The 21,926-nt window shown below is 45.6% G+C and overlaps 2 protein-coding genes and 1 long non-coding RNA gene across 3 annotated transcripts; 2 read left to right on the top strand and 1 right to left on the bottom strand.

The window, feature by feature from the left end:
* The first annotated feature begins 5,263 nt into the window (after window positions 1-5,263).
* LOC123116658 (uncharacterized) lies at window positions 5,264-8,564 on the top strand. Its single transcript, XR_006457140.1, has 3 exons — window positions 5,264-5,673; window positions 5,869-7,515; window positions 8,323-8,564. It is a non-coding gene; the product is annotated as an uncharacterized lncRNA (long non-coding RNA).
* A 4,024-nt stretch (window positions 8,565-12,588) lies between these two features.
* Window positions 12,589-16,037, top strand: LOC123116659 (protein FAR1-RELATED SEQUENCE 5-like). Its single transcript, XM_044537594.1, has 4 exons — window positions 12,589-12,936; window positions 14,038-14,237; window positions 14,320-14,385; window positions 14,468-16,037. Exons 2-4 carry the CDS (start codon window positions 14,061-14,063, stop codon window positions 14,981-14,983), a joined length of 759 nt encoding a protein of 252 aa, XP_044393529.1. The 5' UTR covers window positions 12,589-12,936; window positions 14,038-14,060; the 3' UTR covers window positions 14,984-16,037.
* A 1,866-nt stretch (window positions 16,038-17,903) lies between these two features.
* LOC123116660 (uncharacterized) lies at window positions 17,904-21,081 on the bottom strand. Its single transcript, XM_044537595.1, has 9 exons — window positions 20,454-21,081; window positions 20,231-20,377; window positions 19,923-20,147; window positions 19,304-19,850; window positions 19,014-19,219; window positions 18,721-18,921; window positions 18,519-18,650; window positions 18,309-18,421; window positions 17,904-18,238 (listed from the first exon to the last, which is right to left on the bottom strand). The coding sequence occupies exons 1-9, from the start codon at window positions 21,057-21,059 to the stop codon at window positions 18,097-18,099; spliced, it is 2,319 nt and encodes a 772-aa protein (XP_044393530.1). The 5' UTR covers window positions 21,060-21,081; the 3' UTR covers window positions 17,904-18,096.
* Between the last annotated feature and the right edge of the window lie 845 nt (window positions 21,082-21,926).

Below are 21,926 nucleotides of genomic sequence, written 5' to 3' on the forward strand. Positions count from 1 at the left end.
AAAAACATGTGGCTTCTCAACACATGCATTGTTCATTCTGAAAGTCCATGATTTTTTCCAGCTTGCAATTCAAGGTATTTCATCGTGAAATTTTACACACATACATATATTGGTTTTTCAGATCTTTTTTAAACCAAAAGTTCATTTAAAAAAAAGGCCTCCCTGCCGCGCGGGCCTCCAAAATACCCTACCCTCACCTGCTTTGTGAAACTAATATGTATAATAGACATTTTTTGCAGGGTGGGGCGTTGCAGAGGCCGGGCTCCATGGAGCCCGTTTTGAAAAAAATTTCAAAATATTATAAAAGTTTCAAAAAAATGTCATTTTTTATATAAATACATGCATCTTCTTCAAGTATGTACAAAGTTTCACCAAGTAATTCGATTATTTGCATGCTACACAAAAAATATCTGGCCCAAAGACAACAAAGAAAAAACCCATTTTAATCTATGTATTTATCTTTTTGTGTACGTTACATATGAAAATACATGTTCATGAAATTTATACTTGTATACTACAAATATACATCTATGTATATACTATTCTCCAGATTTTTTCACTGTGTGAAAATAGTATTTTTTTTCTGAAAAATAAATAAAGAGCTCTATGGAGCTCGGCCTTTGTATGCACTTTCCGTTTTCCTGCAAGCATATACTTGTAAAGTAATTATTTCATCACATTTTCCAAAATGTTGGGAGTGAATTAAACCCCATATCTTTTTGTTGCAGGGAATTAAACCCCAGATCTGGTTGCACAATCGGGTTTGCTTTCCTAGAATCGGCGTTGAACGTGGGTCGCCAACCATGAGTAAAGGCGGCAACAAGGTTGGGCGGCAAGAGGCCACCGTAGGTTTGTTTTTCCTCTTTGCAATTGCTTGAAATTTATTCACACGTGTTTATTTAGTAAATGAATATCGTTCCAAGATTCGTGCACCTCTCTTATCTTTCTTTATCTTTCTCGAGCGGCTTCATTATATCCTGATTGAGTAAAATGCATCCGCGGTCATCGAACTTGTGTCGAAGGTCACTTTGGTTATTGTACTTAAGAATACGGTCAATACGATCACTATATACGACTTGAGGTGATTATACGGTCACTGCCTCATCGTATAGCTCCGTATTTTGCCCTGTTGACTGGTCAAACATCACATCACTCTCTCTCTCTCTACCTATGTGGGACCCACCTGTCATTGTTTTTAAAGAAAAAAACACCACGTCGCATGAGAATCAAACCAGGGATCTCTGCTGAAGCCCACGTACTCTAACCACTATGCCCACAGAAGTTTGTGTTAAATCTATGGAGCATTATGAATATTTAATTAACACGCACAAAACACACTTACACAGTTACACGCATGCACGCAACACTTTTGAACCCTTGCCGTGCTCATCATGGTGTCCACGTTGTGGAGCTAAGACCTGTGCGGCTGTACGTACGTGCATGCCGATGAATGGGAACATGTCAGCGTTCAAGCGAGGACAACGGGCTGAGCTGCTTGTGCCCCAGACGTTGGAGAGTCCATGTCCGGCTGACTCGCGTGTGGCCATCAACTGATACGGTCCTGTGCCCATCAACTCGGCGTGACTCGCGTGTCCTCGTATTGTCTCGGGTGCGTGTGCTTCGAGCGATCAGATCGATCAGCCGGCGGCATGTTGTTACATATACGTGCCTGTGCTACCTAGCCTAGGAAAATGGATCGGGCAGCTAGCTAGGCTTCTTCCTTTGTACGTGTAACTCTCGCCGTCTACGTCTCAACGGAACCGATTTAGCTCAGAAATTACTCGAGCTAACCTCATACGCGTGTATAGATGAAAAGCACTCGGCTATATCGCCGTTGAGGTAAGTACCTGCGCGGCTGCGACAACAGCGGCAATGGTGGCCGGGCTCATCTAAGTGCAGGTGGCGATGGCGTGAGCGGAGCTGCTAATCCTCGGATGATGCGCCCGTCGGTGAAGACAGCGAGCGCCCGATATCTATATCTATACTATTATATAGTGTATCAGTTTTGAAATTTTGAATCTCATGACCAGGAAGCAACCTGAACCATTGATAGGGTCCATCCAATGGTTGGAAATGCTCGGATTCGCTGCTACAGTTCTACCTACAGTACCAGCGTAGCTACTGTTGTTCTCCGGAACCATCCATAGATAATTAGTACCAGCCAAGCTACTGTTGTTCTCTAGAACCATCCACATATGTCAATGCTGGAAAAATCCACATGCTTGTTGCTGATGTCGTCCATTCGCGCATGTAGCTGGCTGTCTCAGCCGCCTTGGCAATCGATCCATAAGCATCGGTAGCGCACACACTAATCGCGTCATGGCAGAAGGATTTGGGACGGAGTTTTGAGTTGGATGTTGCGCAATGCACCAATCACGCGAGGGAAGCCAATGCGTGCATTTGCACGTACATGTATACTAGTAGTACTATGTATATATATTTATGTAACAGACGTACATACTAGAGGTATAACAATGGCCCCGTGGCTGAGTCTTTTTTTTTTGAGCCGGTGGCTGAGTCTTGAGTCTTGAGTATAAGGATTGTTGTCCTTTTTTGTTATGGAAAAGGAACACTGAAGGGAACTGAGCGGCCGTGAAGAAAGTCGGGAGCAGGGATCGTAGCATGCAGCCCCGTCCAGCAAGCGCTCGATAGCACGCATGCATGCACACATGCGGCGGTACCAGCCTAAGAAAAATTGTTGCTGTGTGCTGTCCACAGATCGATCCAGAGGTCAACTGACAAGTGGGACCCTCATAGGATAGAGAGAGGGTGTTGTGATGTTTGACCAGCCAACAGAGCAAAATACGGAGCTATACAGTGAGGCAGTGACCGTATAATCATCCCAAGTCGTATATAGTGACCGTATTGATCGTATTCTTAAATACAATGATCAAAGTGAGCTTTCGACACAAGTTCGATGACCACGAATGCATTTTACTCATCCTGATTTCTCACCTTCTACTTGACGACATGTCATCTTCATTAATCAGCACCGCAGATAGCTCCACCAATTCCCCTTTTGGCTTTTAAAATTTGATTGATTTCACCTTGCAAAGTCACAATATTGCCAACCGCGTAGGCATCGTCTTTTTAACTCTCTAAATACCATACGTATTTTCACACGTTAATCATGTGCAGAGAATAACTTGACGATCTTCATATACTCCTTTCATCCCAAAATAAGTGTATCAACTTTATGTTAACTTTAATACAAAATTGCATCAAGGTTGAGACATTTATTTTGGGACGGAGGGAGTATATACCTGAGAATCCATGAGAATGGTGATATATAATGGAATGGTTTCAGTCCTCCAGCGTGAACCGACATTTTGGCATCTTGAACAAATCAACTCTTCCCTCGAAAACTACAGAGAAACAGATGCTCATCCCATCCGGTGGATCAAGTGAGTGTGCCACAAATAATTTGCCTAGATCATGTGAAGAAGCAGCAAAAATACCTGTCGGCAGCTATTTTTACATTATAAAATGCACGCGCATGCAAATATCACGGCTATGCATACATCTAGCTGGCCCACGGCTATGCATACAAAAAATATATGTATGTCAACTACTCCCTCCGTTCCTAAATATTTGTTTTTTTAGAGATTTTAAATGTACTATCACATATGGATGTATATAGACATATTTTAGAGTGTACATTCACTCATTTTGCTCCGTATGTAGTCACTTGTTGAAATCTCTAAAAAGATAAATATTTAGGAACGGAGGGAATAGATGGTAGACCCTGACTTAGTCAATTCCATCCAGCAAGTTGCTAGTGCTTTTTCCTGCCCTACGGCACTTCCCAAACAAGTCACTTGCCCTCCAAATAACCTTTCCGTTCCGTTAAAGTCACAGCCATCCATCTCCTATAAGCTATCCCTCGCTAGCACTATAGCTGCCACACAACAACACCACACACATACACACACTGCAACATTCATTCAGATCGACCGCCCTCGTCGTGGCAACAATGGCTCGGGCACTGGTAGGCTGGTGCTGCTTCCTGGTGGCGGCACTTGCGCTAGGCGTCACGGGACAGCGTCCTCCCTACACCCCTCCTCCTTCCCGCCACACCCCCCCTCCGCAGTCCCAGGTCCGAGGTCCCCTCCTACGCCAACGGCCAGCCCTTCAGCGTCGACTACAACAAGCCCAACCGCATCTTCACCTGCGAAGACGAGTGGGGCCAGACCTGCGTCACGCAATGCTCGGACCACTGCCCCAAGTCCTGCACCTGGTCATGCAGCTACTGCGAGACCTCCTGCAGTACGTCCAGTATATATTCATATGTCCATCAATGTGTTTTTTTCTTCTGAAAAGGAGGTTAAAATCCCTATCTCTGCATCAATCGATGCATGCGGTCATTTTTATTTATTATTCCACCAAGGTCTAACAAGAATATACATCAACCCACCCGAAGCCACTACTCACATCTACAAAACTCGATAATGTGGAGTGCGCTCACTCCCCATATCTAAACCGGCCTAATCACAGCAGCTGCTAGCATTTCATCGACCAACTTTTCAATGGTTGCCGATCCATCCACATAACGTATCGGAACGAACAACCGGTGCAGTAGACCTAAAGCGTACACCACATGCACACGTTTTAGACACCGCCGTCATCTACGGACCGCTTACCCATCTTCAGGAGAGAGATCCGCATCATCCTTGCCAGTACGTCCATCCGTCGATGCCACCATGGTGCCCAACGGCGCCACCACCCCGCGCTCGTCCATCCAGACGCGGAGATTCTGGAAGATCTGTCGTGCGTAGCACCTGTCGGCCAGCCATGATTTGACATCTCCCCCGAAGCTCCGTGCAAGACGAAGCCGCTCCACCTGCTGCCTCTGTCTTCTAGTGCTGCTCCACAAACGATGCTCCCAAGAGAGAAACGACACCGCAGTACCGCAATCGTCCGATCTGGAAGACCACCCGGAGCAGCACGAGTGGGTTGACAGTCATTAGATAATAATAATAATAAGAATTCGAATCTTAATAAAAGGAAGGGTTCGAATAGCATCTACTAATATTACCGAAAACTTTGTGAAAATACTTCTACGAGAAGGTTTTATTGAAAACGTTCGAAAACCATAGGGAAAGTAACAAATCTTTCTTGCCACGTCACTACAAGGATACCCCCTATAAAGCAACACATATCGTACAACATTTTGATTATATGTTGTAAAATTCACAATAGATACACATATAATAACCATTGTAGGATATGCGTTGTAGACTTGTAGCTCGTGACCCACGTACTAGATTGCAACCGGCCACAACTAAGTAAAGCCCAAATGCACTAACCTAGACCAGCCCAAGTTGGCTTTCACGATTAGGTCATTCCTTGTCCCCAGGGTCACCTATTCCTCTCGAGCCTCCCACGCCGGCCGCCGCCCCTCGTCACCGCTCCCCCGCGAGCAACTCCTTTGCACGGCTGCGACCTACCTGCATCCTGACGCGCCGCCCCTCACCACTCCCCTGCGATCCTCCGTCCTGGCGCGCCGCACCTCGCCACAACCCTGCGATCCTCCGTCCTGGCGCTCCGCACCTCGCCACAACCCTGCGATCCTCCGTCCCGCCGCGCCGTCGCTCGTCACCACTCCCCTGCTGCCCTGCATACCGGCGCGCCGCCCCTCGTCATGGCACTCCTGCGACCAACGGCGAATCTAAGGTACGGCCATGTACTGCCCACCAAGTTTTCCCTCAAACCCAAGCCAATCTCATGTACCAACGGCGCATGTTCTTAGCGCGCGATCCGTCCTTGCCGTCATCCAATTCGCAGCTGCTGCCGATGTAACCAGCGGGCCACGCCCAAAATACCTGCCTCACAAATCTACTTTGCTAAATTGACCATCTACCTCCACAGTACTATGCATGTAAACGGCGTCCGAATTGACATGACGAGTCAGAGAGGAAAGCAGGGCAGGACCTGAGCACGCTTACTAATAGGACTGGATGGATACTGCTGCGGTGCTGCCACAGATTTCATTCTAGGTATGACTACATCTATTTTTTCTTTGTAAAAGAAAGAAGATCAGGCTCTTCAACTGTTCATTAACGCACGATTAAGCTCGCAAAGTAGCACCCAATCTCAATATTTACTCGTCCACTTATTAATATTACATGCAAGGTAATGATCGGGCCTCTCTATACTATGCAAATTGATATGCTTGAACAGCAACAAAGTGCAGCAATTAATTTAACATAACATATATTAACTACAAACATATAAGAGATTGTAAATCAAGTTGACTATCATGCACTATATACAAGACTTATACTATTGTACGTATTAACTTAGTCTGCATGGCTTGCAGTGCACTTGCTGCAACCAGAGTATGTATATGGTTTCTTCTGTATTGCCATGTTGGCTTTGAAACTGAGCAGAATTATTTAATTTGCTTATTAATATTATTTATTTATTTATATTTTGCAGATTGGTGCTTCTTTTCCTTTTCTAAAATAAAAGTTGATCTTTGAGTTATGTTAGTCAAATATGATTATTATGCCAGACTATATCATCAGCAAGGTGTTTTTAGTACCAAATGATGAATATTTCAACCATTATTTGGCGGTAATTTAGATGCTTTCCCTTACTTTCCAAAAATAATATAGGTGCTTCTGTTACAATTGGGAGTTGATGTATTGTTATCTCAGTATGGTGGCCAATACAAATTATATTCTATATTCATATGCACTTTCAGACCAGATAAAGCGTAATTGTATTATCTTTTGACTCTCTTCGTGGTAACATGGTATCTCGATGTATCCTCTTACATGAGAAATATTTTAATATTAGAAGTTTGCCTTTTCAACTAAAAAAGGATATTAGTATTTGTGGGTATCATGAGTTCAGGATACGGTGCTCCTATAGACGCATTTTTTGGGGTACTATTCCGCATTAAAAGTCAGGAACGTGTTCTATTCTGCCTATTGTATGTATGAACGATGGAAAGACCAAACGGTTTTGTTTTGCAAATTCCATACGGGAAGGGAAAGAACAAACTATATAAAAGGATTAACCTGTGATGTACTACTACTTTTCAGTACTATGTACTCATGAAATACACTCCAAGGAAACAAAGCGCCTACAAGTTGTCCCTCTAAAATTAAGGTACTCATGTAGCCATTCCACGATAAATTAGTTACTCTTTTAGCAATTTCAATATAAATTTGTTGGTTTTGCCCAATAAGATGTTCCTAGAAAGCTAGAACAGTACACACACTATCGATTTGCAACCATGCTTTTTTGGGTCCAGAGTTTCAACTCTCACTTTTGTTCGTTGCCCACAAAATATTTACTCATCATTATTTATGTCACTATGCATCACAAAAAACATATGTTATATTGTATTTGCAGCACGCAAATTATCATGGTTTGTTTTCAGTTTAAAAGAAATTAAGTGTTTACTTGAGCTAATTAGCACGTGTACCAGTTAGGTATGTGGCATGCAAGCAGAGGAGAGGATGAACTTGAGAATTACCAATTCGGCCTCATATTTGATCTGATAAGGTAAGTTTCTTCATAGCTTTTGTCCCTGGATGTGAAACTATATGTGCCATCAAGCATACTTTTATTTTCTATGGTCATATCGATGCTTTAAAACTTAGGCCTAATATATTGCAAATTCTAAAGACATACGAATATTCTTGCGTATGGTCTGTAAATCTAAGAAATTTCGCACCAATCCTTTTTGGTGTCTTCTCCTAACCACATCAGACCAAGGCCACCGTCATGAGAATAAGTGTGCATTGTACAAGGCTTCTGTTGAAGCTAACTATTGATGTCATATTGAAGCTAACTATTTTGGATCACCATAGTAGTTATTCCCAGCTAACAATGTGAAACACAAAATGTTAGTCTGTGCATGGGTTCATGACTAGTATGAAAAGTAGAATCACCTTACTAGCCTTTTTACAATGTTTGAAGAAAATTCTGCCTGCTATGTAGCAAAGGCTGGGAGGTTGATCCTTGCATTGTTGAAGAACGATATAATTGTCAATTATATTGTACGACGATAGGGATTAAATCGCAAATCCGATATTCATATGCTAAGATTATGCAATTCATTCATGGTTACATCGGCAGTAATATTTGTTATTTTTATGAAGTGTGCAATGTATATAGAATTCAAAAAATTACTAATGTGATTTCCTAGAGAAAGTAAATATTAGTCAGCTTTTGTAGATGAATTTCTGGATCGAGTTTGCATACAGAGATATATCAGCATATACAATGACTAATATTCTGTCTCTACAACTACTTGCATATGTTAATGCACTGTGTGTTAACAGTTCATTTTGATTTTTTTGTTTATAGATGCAAAAAATAAATGGATGATTATATGGGTGTGTGAAGATCATGATGCTCCTGTCCATGATGATGATGATGATGATGATGATGATGATGGATGCTTTTATTGTTCGTTAAGTTGTAGGGATGTTCATTTTGGGTGATGGGTGATGTTCCTCAGTTAAGTTTTAGATAAGTTGTAGGGATGTTGATGGATACTTTCGGTTGAACTTTCGATGTGTCGAAAATATTTAGATTATGCATCAGATTGGGATGATGTTCCTCTTGTAATATCCAATATTGTAACCCACAATTTTATCAAATATATGATTTCTTCATTATATGTGAGTAATATTCTCTTAGTTTTTCTTCACTTGAAATACACATCTATCGCCAATTACATGGAGCATTAATTTAGTTGCTGGCAATATATATAAAATAATAATATATTTCACATTATATATGTACAACACTTGAACCGTTGCGATTTTTTTGTTGACAAACAATGGGATTTTGATGACTACATTAATCACCAACGTATAAAACATGTTGCACAAGTCAGTTCTATGTGTTGCATTTTTGCAACGGTACCTTTTACCAACGCCGGTATAAGCGTTGCATTACACACTAGCAACACTGGATAAGGCAACGCACCCCGAACCGTTGGTAAATACACTAACATCGCATATATGGCCTTCTAGATACGGAAAAAAGCGTTGCTATAGTGGGGGTCATGTTGTAGTGCGTGCCCCTGCTCCTGGTCTTCGAACTAGTCATTAATGGTCGGCAACATAGGTACCCTTTTTCGGTATGCGTTGCGAACACTTTCATTTTTAGCGTCTCATCTTCTCTGGAGAAGCTCAAATCGAATGGATAGAGCAGATGGTCCAACTACATAACTTCTTCTTTTTCATTACTTCCATGGTCGTGCCCCGTGGCACGGCAGCACCCGTACTATTGAAATGGTTCGTCAGTAGAGATGTTCCCACTGGTGCCTCTTCTTCCAATGGTACTATAATTCCTATTCCTATCCCTTTATTCCCTTTTTTGGGTCTATCTACATTTAAGGAAATTCATACGCTCCATGGACAGAGCAAAAAGTGGAGTGTTGGTCAAAGCAAGCCGCCCTATTCTATTACCAGACAAAATGGAGAGAAGCTCATCCGCTAGTAATGCTTTATTTCGTTTCGTTCCCGTTCTTCATTTCCTTATTATCGAATCCATGGGGGACTTGTCATATTTAGAATCTTTGTGCGGTCTGCTCTGTTTACAATTCTTTCGTACTCTCTTCTCTTTACCACGCGATAGGTCAGCGAAGCGTGAGCCGGCGCTCTGAAGTAAAGGCCAAACACTTCGGCCTAAGGGGAATGAGCAACAAAATGACAAGATGAGGTGCCCCGGGCACCCCCATATAGAAAGAAGGGTCGAAGGTTTTGGGCCTGTAGCTCCCCCCCCCCTCGTCGAGTGGTGTTTGTTTGGGGGGTGTGCCACCAGAAAGTGGGCTTGAAGCTCTCGCCTTACCAACGAGCCGACTGCTGATGGCTGTTGGTCACGACTACTACAAAAAAGTGAAGATGAATCTTTCTATTTCACATGGAGGAGTGTGCATCTTTATGTTGGGTATTCTTCTATCGTGCGACCCGATGGCTTATGTGCGACCTGTGGCCCACGCCTCCTATTCTATTTGTTCAGGCCGGGCGGCGTGAACTCTGATTCGATCCGGGTATTCAATCCCGCCGCTGAGATGCTCAGTTGACTCCTTAACCTTGATAGGAAGATGGCTTATTCCAAAATTCGTGCATAAGGGTAAGGAACTTTGGATGAATTAATGCGAACGGGTGTAAGCCTCGCTGCTCGGAAACACCCAGTGCTGACCACACCGAGAGACATGAAAGCGCAGGTAATGCCAGTTGGCGAAGTGGCGTTAAGCATCCCTAGCGGTACGCAAAGAGAGGTCGTGATGATATCATCTACGTCCGTACCGCTCCTCGTGGAGTAGATCCCGCATCCAACCAACCCTTTTTTGACCAGGAAATGGGAGAATTCCCACTACCGCTGGCAGGCCAGCCGGGCCGTGAGCGCGGTGGGAACGGGCTTCCCAAAAAGCGAGCCCCGGCCCGGGTCAGCATAGAATGGGGGGGGGGGGGACGGCCCTAATGTTGTGTTGGCCGGGTTGCGGGCGGATAAAAGCGGACGTGGGGACTCGGGTCGGGGCACATCGTAACTAAGAGAGCCATTCCATTTAGGGAGAGACAGAATGGGCGGGCACAAGTGGTCTGGTGTCCGAGCCGATTGGTCAGACGACGACTACTGCACATATTAGATTCTATTAGCCGCCTACCCCGGAATGGACTGGGATGGAATAGAAAGAACGCGAAGCAGCAAGCAAGGGATGAGCGCTTTGTTGCTAAAGCGCATACATTTTCTTGCTGGGTCGGTTTGTTTTTGGGGGGTGGGGCAATAAGCTTGCTTCTTCACAAGCTTATCCCCGCCCCCTTTCCTGTCTGTCCCGACCGGCAGCAGTTGGGCCATGTTTTTAGATCTTAGTTTACTCTGAAATTACCTATTATTTGCGTTCTATTTCCGCTGGAATTGGTGAATGGTTCTTCTTTTTTCATTCATCATAGCTCCGTGCAGCGGTGCTTGAAGGAGGGCTTAGTGTTATATAAGATATTGCAATCAAGGGCATGCGGGCCCTATCAGATCTCAGCTAACCAGACCTGGAACGTGATAGGGACCTTCGGTGGAAGAATCTGATTCTAAGTTGCATGCGAGTTTCATGACTCTCTGGGTATAGCAACCATAGAAGAAGCGTTTTCTTTGATCTAGATAGGTGGGACGAATTGCACCACGATGCCTTCATCAAGGTAATGGCGCAAAACACCACCATCGCCTGCCATCGGCTCGGTTTTCACCGGCAATCATGTCTTCCCGACTCGCAGCCGGAACTAGATGACGGATCCCGAGATGTGACCATCCAGCCTCAGGCCGACCACCTCCGACGAAGGAGATGGCCACCACCACTGGCTGCACCGGCCATATCAGATCTGACTAGAGGTGCCACCAAGCCGCCGCCCGCCGCCACCTGTGACCGGGTTGCCCGACGCGCCGCAGTCGCTGTCGCCCGCGATAGGGCCAGCCACCGCCGCCGCCGCCATCATCGTCGCCGCCAGATCTGCCACGCCTACAAATGCGCAAGGGACTCCGCACCACCCATGAGACGCGGGAGAGAGAAGGATCCCCGCCACCGCCGTCGGTCCCCAGGTGCATCCCGGCGGCGGCGGGGTGAGGGAAGGTGGATTCGGGAGCGGGGGCGGCTAGGGCTGGGTACCCGCCCGAGTCGCCCGAGCGGGGGTCGAACATATGTCCATCAATGTGTTGCATAACAAATTTAAATTTCACTTTTGGAGTAGTGTCGATTTATACACATTTGAGTTTGATCCTTGTATGTAGGGTGTGTGGAGTTTCCAGGCACTTCGTGTGGCGACCCTAGCTTCACTGGCGGCGACGGTGTCACCTACTACTTCCACGGCAGGAAGGACCAGTATTTCTGCATCGTCTCCGACGTCGATCTCCACATCAACGCGCACTTTATCGGCAACCACAACCCCGTGAATAAGAGGAACTTCACATGGATACAAGCCATCGGTGTCACCTTCGGCGACCACCGCCTCTATGTAGGCGCTCGTAAGGCCGTCGTGTGGGAGGAGGACGAGGATCACATCGATATAACCTTCAACGGGGAGCCCATCAATATAGACACCACCAACAATGCCCAGTGGGTGTCCAAGGCCCAATCCGGTCTATCCCTGCAACGCACAGACGTCGTTAACTCCATCAAGGTGGATCTCGCCAATGTGTTCAGCATCTCGGCCAGCGCCGTGCCGATCACGGACGAGGACTCTAAGATCCACAGCTATGGCAAGACCGCGAAGGACAGTCTCGTCCACCTTGACTTTCGCTTCAAGTTCCATTCCCTCAGTGACGTTGTCGATGGCGTGCTTGGCCAAACCTATCGGTCTAACTACGTCAATAAGATGAATGTCACTGCCAAGATGCCCATCATGGGTGGCGCGCCAAAGTACTTCTCGTCGGGCCTCTTCTCAGAAAGGTCATACGAAAGAAACGTGTACCCACCTCGTATCGTAGACGTACAATCCCGGTCATACGAGTACACGTGAATAATAATAAGAAGAAAAAACTCCCCCGCAAAAAAAAAAAAAACTTGCACGACCACTCGATCGAGCCCGCCTGCCGCCCGACTAGAGAGGAAAGGTAAACCGCTGATCGATCTGGCCTGCCGCACGGCGATCACGCGGCGGCTGATCTGGATCGTCGCGGGTGGGCTGAGGAGTGGAAGACCGCCGTCGCCGGTGGCCGGCCCGGTGTTGGACGTCGCCGTTCTCCGCATCGACGGCCGCCTCCAACCATCCCGACCTCCCACGCCGGCGGTTCCAACCCCGTCGTCTCCCCGTCGCGGTCGGCGGTTAGGGAAGTGGCCGGCCACGTCTTGGACGTCGCCGTCTTCCGCAACGACGCCGCGTCCGCCGCCTGTAACCATCCGGACGTCCCACGGCGCGTAGAACACTCGTCCAAGACGCCGACGTTGACCTAACTCGTCCGCCGCCGCGGATCCGTCAGGTACTCCTCACTGTCCACTTCCGGTTCAGTCCCCACTAGGAATTCATGTGGTCTTCACCTGTGTTCAGATGTACAACGGTGGTGCTGTACTTGCCATTCATCACTAGATGGATGTTTGTGTTCAGTTACAGTGCACGCTCGCCATTCAGGTGGTGGTTCTAGAGTGGTCTTAATTGTGTTTGGTACCAAGAAAACAAATAAATTCTAGTTGTACATAAATCCCAATGCTCTCTCTGCTTCAGTTTTGTTTCTTGCACTGGCCAAAGATTGGATCTCTACTAAGCTTGCAGTTCCTGTTCCTGCCGTATGGTGGATCCAGTAGCAGGCAGCAGTACCCCCCACATGCCATTAATTCCTTGTAGTAGCATGTTACTTGCTCTAGCTTAGAATTGACTCAACCAGCAAAGATTTCACATGAGTTGTACGTGTGTAGTTCAAGGGTTGGAAGCTGGAACCTGGAGATGTGTGAACTAGATGAGCCAGCTTGGACTTGGACTCTGGAGCACTGGGCATTATTCATTGGCTGGCCCTGATTAAGAAATTGCTTCTCCTCAGGCCCTCTTTAAGTGGGGGTGAAGCAAATTGTGCACTGCTCTAGGCCTTGTAGACAGTAAACAAATGTGGTGAGCCTGCAAGCACATTGCCATTTGCAGCAGCCAGCTTCCCACATCTCCATTCCATTAGGCTTTTCTGATGAAGCAGCTATGCCCAGGGATCACTGCCTTAGATGTCTGCAGTTAGCGCGGCCAGATACCTTTCTTGCACTGCTAAAGCTGCGCCATCTTGTTTCGAAGCATGCTCAAAGTTTCTACCACATGTAGGGTATCTTCATCACATAGTTGCCTCAGTTCCTGTGGGTACTACTTGCATTGCATTTTGTCAGGGGCTCGGAGTTATGTGCCTGAGCCTAAGTAGTTTGTCTGGCTTTACACTTTAAAGGGCGCCAAGGTGGAATTTCTGTCCCTCGAGTAGATGAGTTAGATTTACAAAGAAATCATTTTAAATGCTCATAGGTTAAATGTTGCAATTTATTCATCTATATGTCCCAGTGCATGAACTTAGAATTTAACGTGGGATAATGTGTTTTACAATTATGTGCAGTGTTGGTAGTAACGTGTGTTTAAATGGACGAAGAAACCTCATTTACGGCCGATGATAATGGTACAAATGATGTCGGTCGGACCGATAACGATCCTAGTAATGAAGAAGATGACAGCAGCGATAACGATTCATGGTCATCATATGATATCTTACCTTCAGAGGATTTTTCAAATAATGAACATGGTGCAGACAGTGAAAACGTAAGTGAAGTCTATTTGATTCTAGTTTTCAATTGGCAGAGTAACATATGTGTAATAATTTGTCTGTGTTTTTAATTTACAGGAAGATGTGGACGTTGGGAATGAGCAAAATAATTTTGAGGAATCGTGGGCCGATAACTTGAGCCAGATTTGTTCAAACATTTTGTACCGCGCGCGGTAGTTTGTAATAGATCATAAAAACTGACATAGTTTCATATGTAATTTTGTAGGAGGGTTCAGATGGTCCCGATGGTGGTGACGACGAAGCAGAGATGGACATTGAGGAGGCTCAATACCAGCAGCGCGTGTTGGAGACACATTGGAAGGTCATGGCTATGACTTTTCGGTCACAAGGGGATGCATATATATTCTACAACAGGCACGCCAAAGAACATGGGTTCAGCATCAGGAGAGAGAAGGTGAAACGAGGGAAGGGTGCTTCAGGAATAATACGGTTCAGGCGGTTTGTCTGCTCTAGGGCAGGGAGAAGGCAGAGGAAATTCATAACCATGGAGGGTCGCACCCGCAGGCTTAGACCCGAGACTCGATGCGAGTGCGGTGCACAGATGGTGCTGAAATTGGACAGGGCACGAGGAGTTTGGTTCGTCGCGTCATTCGTGGATGATCACAACCATGCGATGGCTCGACCCGACGAGGTTCCTTTTTTGTGGTCACACAGACGGATGGAGATGGCACGAGGGCAGAGATACTGGCTATGCAAGGGGCTGGAATCAGGAAGCATATAATTGTGGACAACTTCATCAGTAGGTACGGTTCGTACGACAAATGCGGACTTATTAGGCGGGACGTGTACAATCTTTGCTGCAGAGAGAAGATGAAGCTCATAGCAAAGGGTGATGCTGAGACGGCAGTGGGCATTATTAGGAGCAGACAGGCGAAGGACCCAGACTTCTTCTTCGAGTACGAGCTAGATAAGGAAGGGCGGTTGAAGTGTATGTTTTGGTGCGATGCACAGTCGCGGAGGGACTATCAGGACTACGGAGATGTGGTCGTGTTTGACAGCACGTATAAGATGAACAGATATGGTATGTCGTTCGTCCCCTTCGTCGGTGTTAATAACCACCGTTGCACAACAGTTTTTGGGTGCGCCATTGTTTCCGATGAGACCGAAGCGACGTATGTGTGGCTGCTCCAGACTTTTATGAGGGCAAACTGTCAGCAGAAGCCAAAGTCAATTATCACAGACGGTGACGCTGCAATGCTCCGAGCGATTCGGAGTGTCCTTTCAGATGTGCTCCATCGTATTTGCTCGTGGCATATCGAGAAAAATATGCAGAGGCACCTACATTACAAGTCACTAGATGAGTTTAGATCGCTCCTGTACTATGCCACCTCTGAAGAGAACTTTGAGGAGAGATGGACCGCCTTTGTCAATAAATGGAAGACGGATAAAACTGAAGAGTGGCTGAGGAGGATGTATAGGAAGAGGAGACTGTGGGCAGCATCATATCTTTCGAATGGCTTTTTTCTTGGTATGCGTAGTAACCAGAGGAGCGAAAGCCTCAACTCCTCCCTTCACCTTCACCTTGACTATGGTATGACCATAGTTGATTTGGTAGTGCATTATGAGAACTGCATAGTTCGCCTCCGTGAGAACGAGGCGAATGATGACTGTGAGGCCAATCAGAAAGTACCACCGGCGGTTACTGAATATAAGGACATTGAGGAGCATGCTGCCAAAGTATTCACTCCTGCTAATTTCTACATTCTGCAAAATGATTTGAAGAAGATGGGAGAACTGGAGATATTTGAGACGCTGGTGGGAATTGAGCGCCAGACCTTTATCGTCACATGGCAGAATAACCACAAGTTCAGGTATAATGTTCTGTATGAACCAGGTAACTCAGAAGAAACCTTATCATGCACGTGTCGCGGGATGGTTCGGAAAGGGCCGCCTTGCAAACATATTCTCTTTGTTTTGCATCATCTTAAATTGTCTGAAATACCAAAGTGTTGTGTCCTCCATCGGTTGTCTAAAGATGCGAGAGATGGGTTGCCAGCGCAACGCAAGAGTGATCTTTTTGGTTGGGGTTGGTCTGGGCCTGAGGAGAGAGAACGGTACAGTCAAGTGAGCATAAAATCAGCAGAAGCTGCTCATGTTGCAGCAAATGACCCCTTCTTGTTTGATGAATTGATGAAGTGCCTAGACGGTATAATAGCAAGGAAGAAGATCCCGGAAGAGGAACTCATAGGACGCAGAAGGTGTGCTCTAATTGCAAAGCAGGCAATTCAAGCGGAAGAAGGTGCAGCAGGTATACGTGATCCTGAGAAAGTTTCAACGAAGGGTGCACCTAAGAAAGGCCGGTCAAAGGGTGGCCCTGACGTTACGAAAAATGGTAGACCTAAAGATTTTAGAGAGAAGAAAAGTGGTCCGTTATGCAATCTTTGCAAATTTGCAGGTCATAACAAGGCGACATGTAGTCAAAACGAGAAGTAAGTTTTACATTTTTATTTCAGTTATGTTGTGTGTTCGATTTTACCGACTATATTTTCTCACAAGCGTTCTTTATATTTCTTTCAGGTACCGGGCGTAGAGAAGTGGCTTCGATCATGGGAAGAAGAAAACTGGTTGCACGAGTCATGTTGGAAGTTGCTATTTATTTATGTAAACATGTGTCCGGCGCCAGAAAACTTAATAAGTGTTTTGTTTATGTTTCTCAAAATAATTATGTGAACATCTATCGTATGTGCTAAATTATGATTGTCAACATATGTATGTGGACATCTATCCTATGTAGTGAATTAATTGCCATGATTTCTGTAATGTTTCGTGTACATGCTGCATTCTCATTTTTTGTTTGTTCACTGTACTGTAAATGTGTTGTTTAAAGGAAAAGTGTGAAAAAAAGCCCGACCAGCAAGCTGGACCCGCCAGTAGGTAAATTTTTTCACACAAATCAAGCACAACAGTGCGACTCGGGCGGTCAAATCGACCACTACGGCCCAGCAGCGAGGTCCAACGGGGCAGGATGGATATGTAACAGAGGAGTTCGACTGTTATGCCGCGCCTGGCTATTTAAACAGGTCAAGGCGCCCCCCCGCTTTCGAGGTGGTACTAAACCAGTGACCAGGTGCGGCGCGCGCGCGGGGGGCAGGGGCGACCGCGCGGGTGGACTATGGGCCGGCCCAGTTGGCGGGGGAGAGGTCGCGCGCGGGGCGAGGGGGCCGACCGCGGTGGGCTTCAAATTTGCGCCGGCCCACGAACAAGGCAGTGCATGCCGTGCACGCCGTGCCGCACGCACTTGTGAGGTTTAGTCCCACCTCGGAAGCAGGGAGGCGCCTCGACCGGCTTAAATATGCGGGCGCGGCTTACACATCGAACTCCTCTGTTATTTATCCTTCCAGCCCCGTTGGAACCTGCTGCTGGGCCCGTTGTGGGCCGATTTGATAGCGCGAGTCGATTTGTTTGAAAAAATATACCTACTACGGGTCCAGCAGCTTGGTCATTTTTTTCAGTACGTCATGACATTTTTTTCCCTTTAAACAAATAACTGTAGGCATAAATTTCACAAAGGCATAATCACTTCAAATAGAAAATCAGTAGCGATGCATAATCGATTGTAACAGTAGCAAAAATTGTCTCAATCACCAAACATGCATAATTACAATAATAAATTTGTACCAATCACCAAATAGCCATAATAATCTATGTGCGAAAAAAAATATTGTGGCATCCAAATAGGCATAATCATGTACGTGGCTAAAAGCAAAATTCTGCCATTATTACAATTATGAAATGGTACCAAATAGGCATAATCATGTGGTGGGCAAAAACCCTACACACTTACTGGCACTTATTCCTTCTCCATAATTTTCAGAATCTTCTCCTTCACCTTAGTCAGTGTGTTGCTCTCTGAAAAAGTATTTCCGCGAGAATGCGTCCCCTTGAAGAATTGATCTCGTCCTGGTCAAAGTCATGTCTGAAGGCATCCCCGTCCCAGAGTTCGATGCACTTCATCACGAAAAGTCCGCAAGACACTCTAAAAATAAAAATGCTAGTCAAGTCATGATGGAAAACACAATTACATATGCATTTGACTATGAGCTTACCCGTCTTTTTGTCTCGGCATCTCGTACTCCTTTATTGGCCATTTAGACACATCTGGATGATGTGTACCTATAGCAGAGTTTACCTGATTTGTATCTACAGCAATTTCTGCCCTCTGTAAAAAAAATTGTCAACACAATATTAAGCATGTACAAAGTGATCATCTTACGAACGTACAAATGTATTCATGTTATGCAAAGTTGTTACGTTACCATCGAAGCAATCTTCGCATGAACTGCCTTGCTTATTTTACCAGTAGAATTTAGAACTTGAAACTCTTTCTTCTTATTGTGCATGACAATGGTTATCCAATGATTCTTGTTCACATTCAAAGGGAAAAATGCCTACAAAACAGTAAGCTTATGTACAAAAAGTTTGCTATGTACTGTTAATAGTTGTTTGAAATGCAAATACCTTATCTTTTGCGAAGTACTCGTCAATTACTCTTGACACAGTTTTTGATTCTTTCGTGAAAAATTCCATGTAGTTCATGTTCGAGTTTTTCAGCTTTCCTTTAGCGCGCTGTATAAGGCAGTATGACACCCATGATGTTAGAACATGCCGATCAGCCATAGGAGTAGTAGTCAGCAAGTGGTTCGAATAACAATTGATGACCTATCAAAATTGAGAAGCCAAAAAATGACAGTTAGAAAATGTACTTAATACAACATAAGTGTATAAGAACATAAAATAATGTGCATACTTACAGCGCCATTCAACCAGTCGCCCGAAGTGATAGCTTGAAGCATTTCCGCCGTACACGTTTCCCCACCTATTCCCGTCATGTGGACCACAGTCTGTTTTAAATGCTTCGGCGAGTCTACTAGCGTGTCGATATAAACCCTCGCGCCCTCTATGTGATTCTCATCCATAAAGTCCGTACTAAGGAGAACATCACGTATACGAAACAGACCTACAGCAATGAGCGGATATGTAGTTAATTAACTACAAATGTTAGAACATAAAAAGCTTTACAAATGTTTTAGAATTAACTTACTTTTTTTCACACGTTTGCGTGGACCATCCTCAATAATAAAGGGGGACCGACAATACTTTGACTGTTGGCGTTTCCGCTTCCCATCATGCTCCTCAGTCCCATTATTATTCACGTCCTTACAGATTGTTGTCGGACTAGGGTAAGTACCTTCCGCTGAATTTTCAGCACTAGACCCGACTAATACTGCATTTTCTTTCTGTGGGTTTCTAGTAAGAGAAGGAAAATCATTCGTGCCTAATGATGGTGATGCTTCCTTGGGTGAACCATTATCCTCAATAATAAAGGGGTCGTTTTCAACACCTTTACCGGGTGTACCGGACTGCATGCCTTCGTCATTGGGAAAGTTCGTAGCATTTGGACCCGTGAAGGATGCAACCATCTTCTCGTCCGCGCGTTCTTCCAAAGGAGATGAAGTAACTTCTGTATGATACTTTGGCTTGTACTTTCTCACCAACTCATCACTTTCGTCCTCAAAAGCGCGCTCATCACGGAAGTCCCCACTTCGCTTCACCAGCAAACCCTTCTTACTTAGCTTCTCGAGCAATATCTGCAAGAACACATGGAAGACAATAAGTACATGTAGTTGCCCACGTAAAATAAAGTACACATTAATAATTACCTCAGCACATTTCTCAGGAATTAGACGTATCTCTTTCTGCATATCTCTTATGCATTTCATGAAGTGTTCTTTCGTACCGCCTCTGCTCGATGAAGCTGTGGGCTTACAACCTTTTCTAGTTCTGCCTCCACCTTTAGGTGAAGGTGGCTCGGTATCTTCCTCTTCGATTATTGCTTCTTTTGCTATTCTGGCATGTCTATACTGTTCGCTTATTAAATCATCAATCTGTGAAATGTTCAACGAATTAAGAATAAGTGATCCGTTATGTACTAGAATTAATGCATGCACTACAAGATATAAATATTTACCGTGCCATGACCACGGTCGTTCTCGTTGTCATATATGTCACGCTTCTTAGCCTCCATTTCGGACCAATTTACCATCAATGGGTACTCCGACAACAAAGGATCGAATGTTTCTACTGAAGTTGGCTGCACCTTCTCCCAGTACATGTACTGCAAAAACATGAAAAGCATTATTGTTCCTGCAATAGATAACAAGTAAGTAATTCACAATAAAATTACGGTATACCTGGATGAGCGCCAGGTTTCCAACAGGCCACTTGAACTTTTTAACATCTTTAACAGTCTTTGTGATTCCTTCAATGCATACGCGTAACGTGAACACATTCCAGTTATATGATTTTATGGCATCGACGTCCTCCACCAACTGGTAAAGAAAATGTGGAACATGTCTGGTGGAGTGCGGTGCTATTATTGTGCCAATGAGGACTAATACCGCTCGCCGCACAAAGTCGTCATCATACGTCCCACTCGAAACTATGTTGTTGATCAACTGATCGATCACTATTTCTCCACTTCGCGCGTCTGCAAACTTAGAAGGAAACATTTCCTTCGCGTACTCGTTCATTTTACCTAATGCCTTCATAACATCTTTGCCCTTATTCACAAGGCCAAAAATATGAAAGACATCATCCGTCCGCAAGGATATGTCACCTTTTGTCGGACGCAACACGAATCTTTTTTTAATTGGGTCATATTTTTGAATGATGTATTTCAGCAAACATTTTCGCATTTGCACGCTAGGTATCTGCAAGAAATTCTGCAAGCTGGTGCCACGTAGCCGCGTTCGTTGCCTGGCGTTTAACTTGCTGACCAGCGTGCACCACTTCTCCATGGAGCAATAAACTTCTCCGTATTCTTCCATACTAGATGAAAAACAACATCAACTATTAGCTATTTGACACAGTGATTTCACATACGTCCACGGCAAGAAACTTCACTTTACCTTCAGGGCCGGGGTTGTTCGTGCGGGGGACGGATCGTGGACGTGACGGCGACCTGCGGATCGTCGAGGCGGCGGCCGTTCGTGGACGCAGGCGCCCGTTCGTGGAGGCGGCGGGGCTGCTGGCGGCTGCCTGCCAGCGTCTTGCCGCGGGGCCGGCTGGAGGCGGGCAGAGGGGCTGCTGGCGGGGGGAGGCGGGCGGCGGGCGACGGGGCTGGATGGCGGCGGGCGGCGGGGCTGATGGCGGCTGGCGGCTGGAGTCGGGGCGTGGCGATCGTGGAGGAGGCGGGCGTGGAGATCGTGGAGTCGTAATCTAAGGGTTTGACCCCCGATGGATTCTCCTGCATGTATGCAATGATTGATACGCCTGGCCCATTCAGTAATTCTGCTGGCCTTTTTTTGACAACTACGTTGATTTATCCAACTTTGTCTACTAGAGAGGGGGTTCCGAAGTACTTTTTTTTTACTCTGCCAACCGGTCCCAAACTTTTTCCACATGCTGGCATCACCGTCGGCATCACGCAAGCCAGTTTGCATATTTTTCTGATGCTCGATGCATTTTCTACGATTTTCCCGATGACAAAGCCCCGAAACAATGGCCGGACGTGACGCGACGTTGGTTTGGTGCCCGATTTCGTTCAAACCTTGCGTGGTGGCCTATGTTGGCCGTGCCCACATGTGTGCACACTTTCGTGCACTTGCATGCATGCGATCACGTAGACTTTGTGCAACCAGCAACGTATCGATGTGCCAGAGAGG

This window comes from Triticum aestivum, chromosome 5B, assembly GCF_018294505.1.
Source record: "Triticum aestivum cultivar Chinese Spring chromosome 5B, IWGSC CS RefSeq v2.1, whole genome shotgun sequence".
In the NCBI taxonomy this organism is placed as follows: domain Eukaryota; kingdom Viridiplantae; phylum Streptophyta; class Magnoliopsida; order Poales; family Poaceae; genus Triticum; species Triticum aestivum.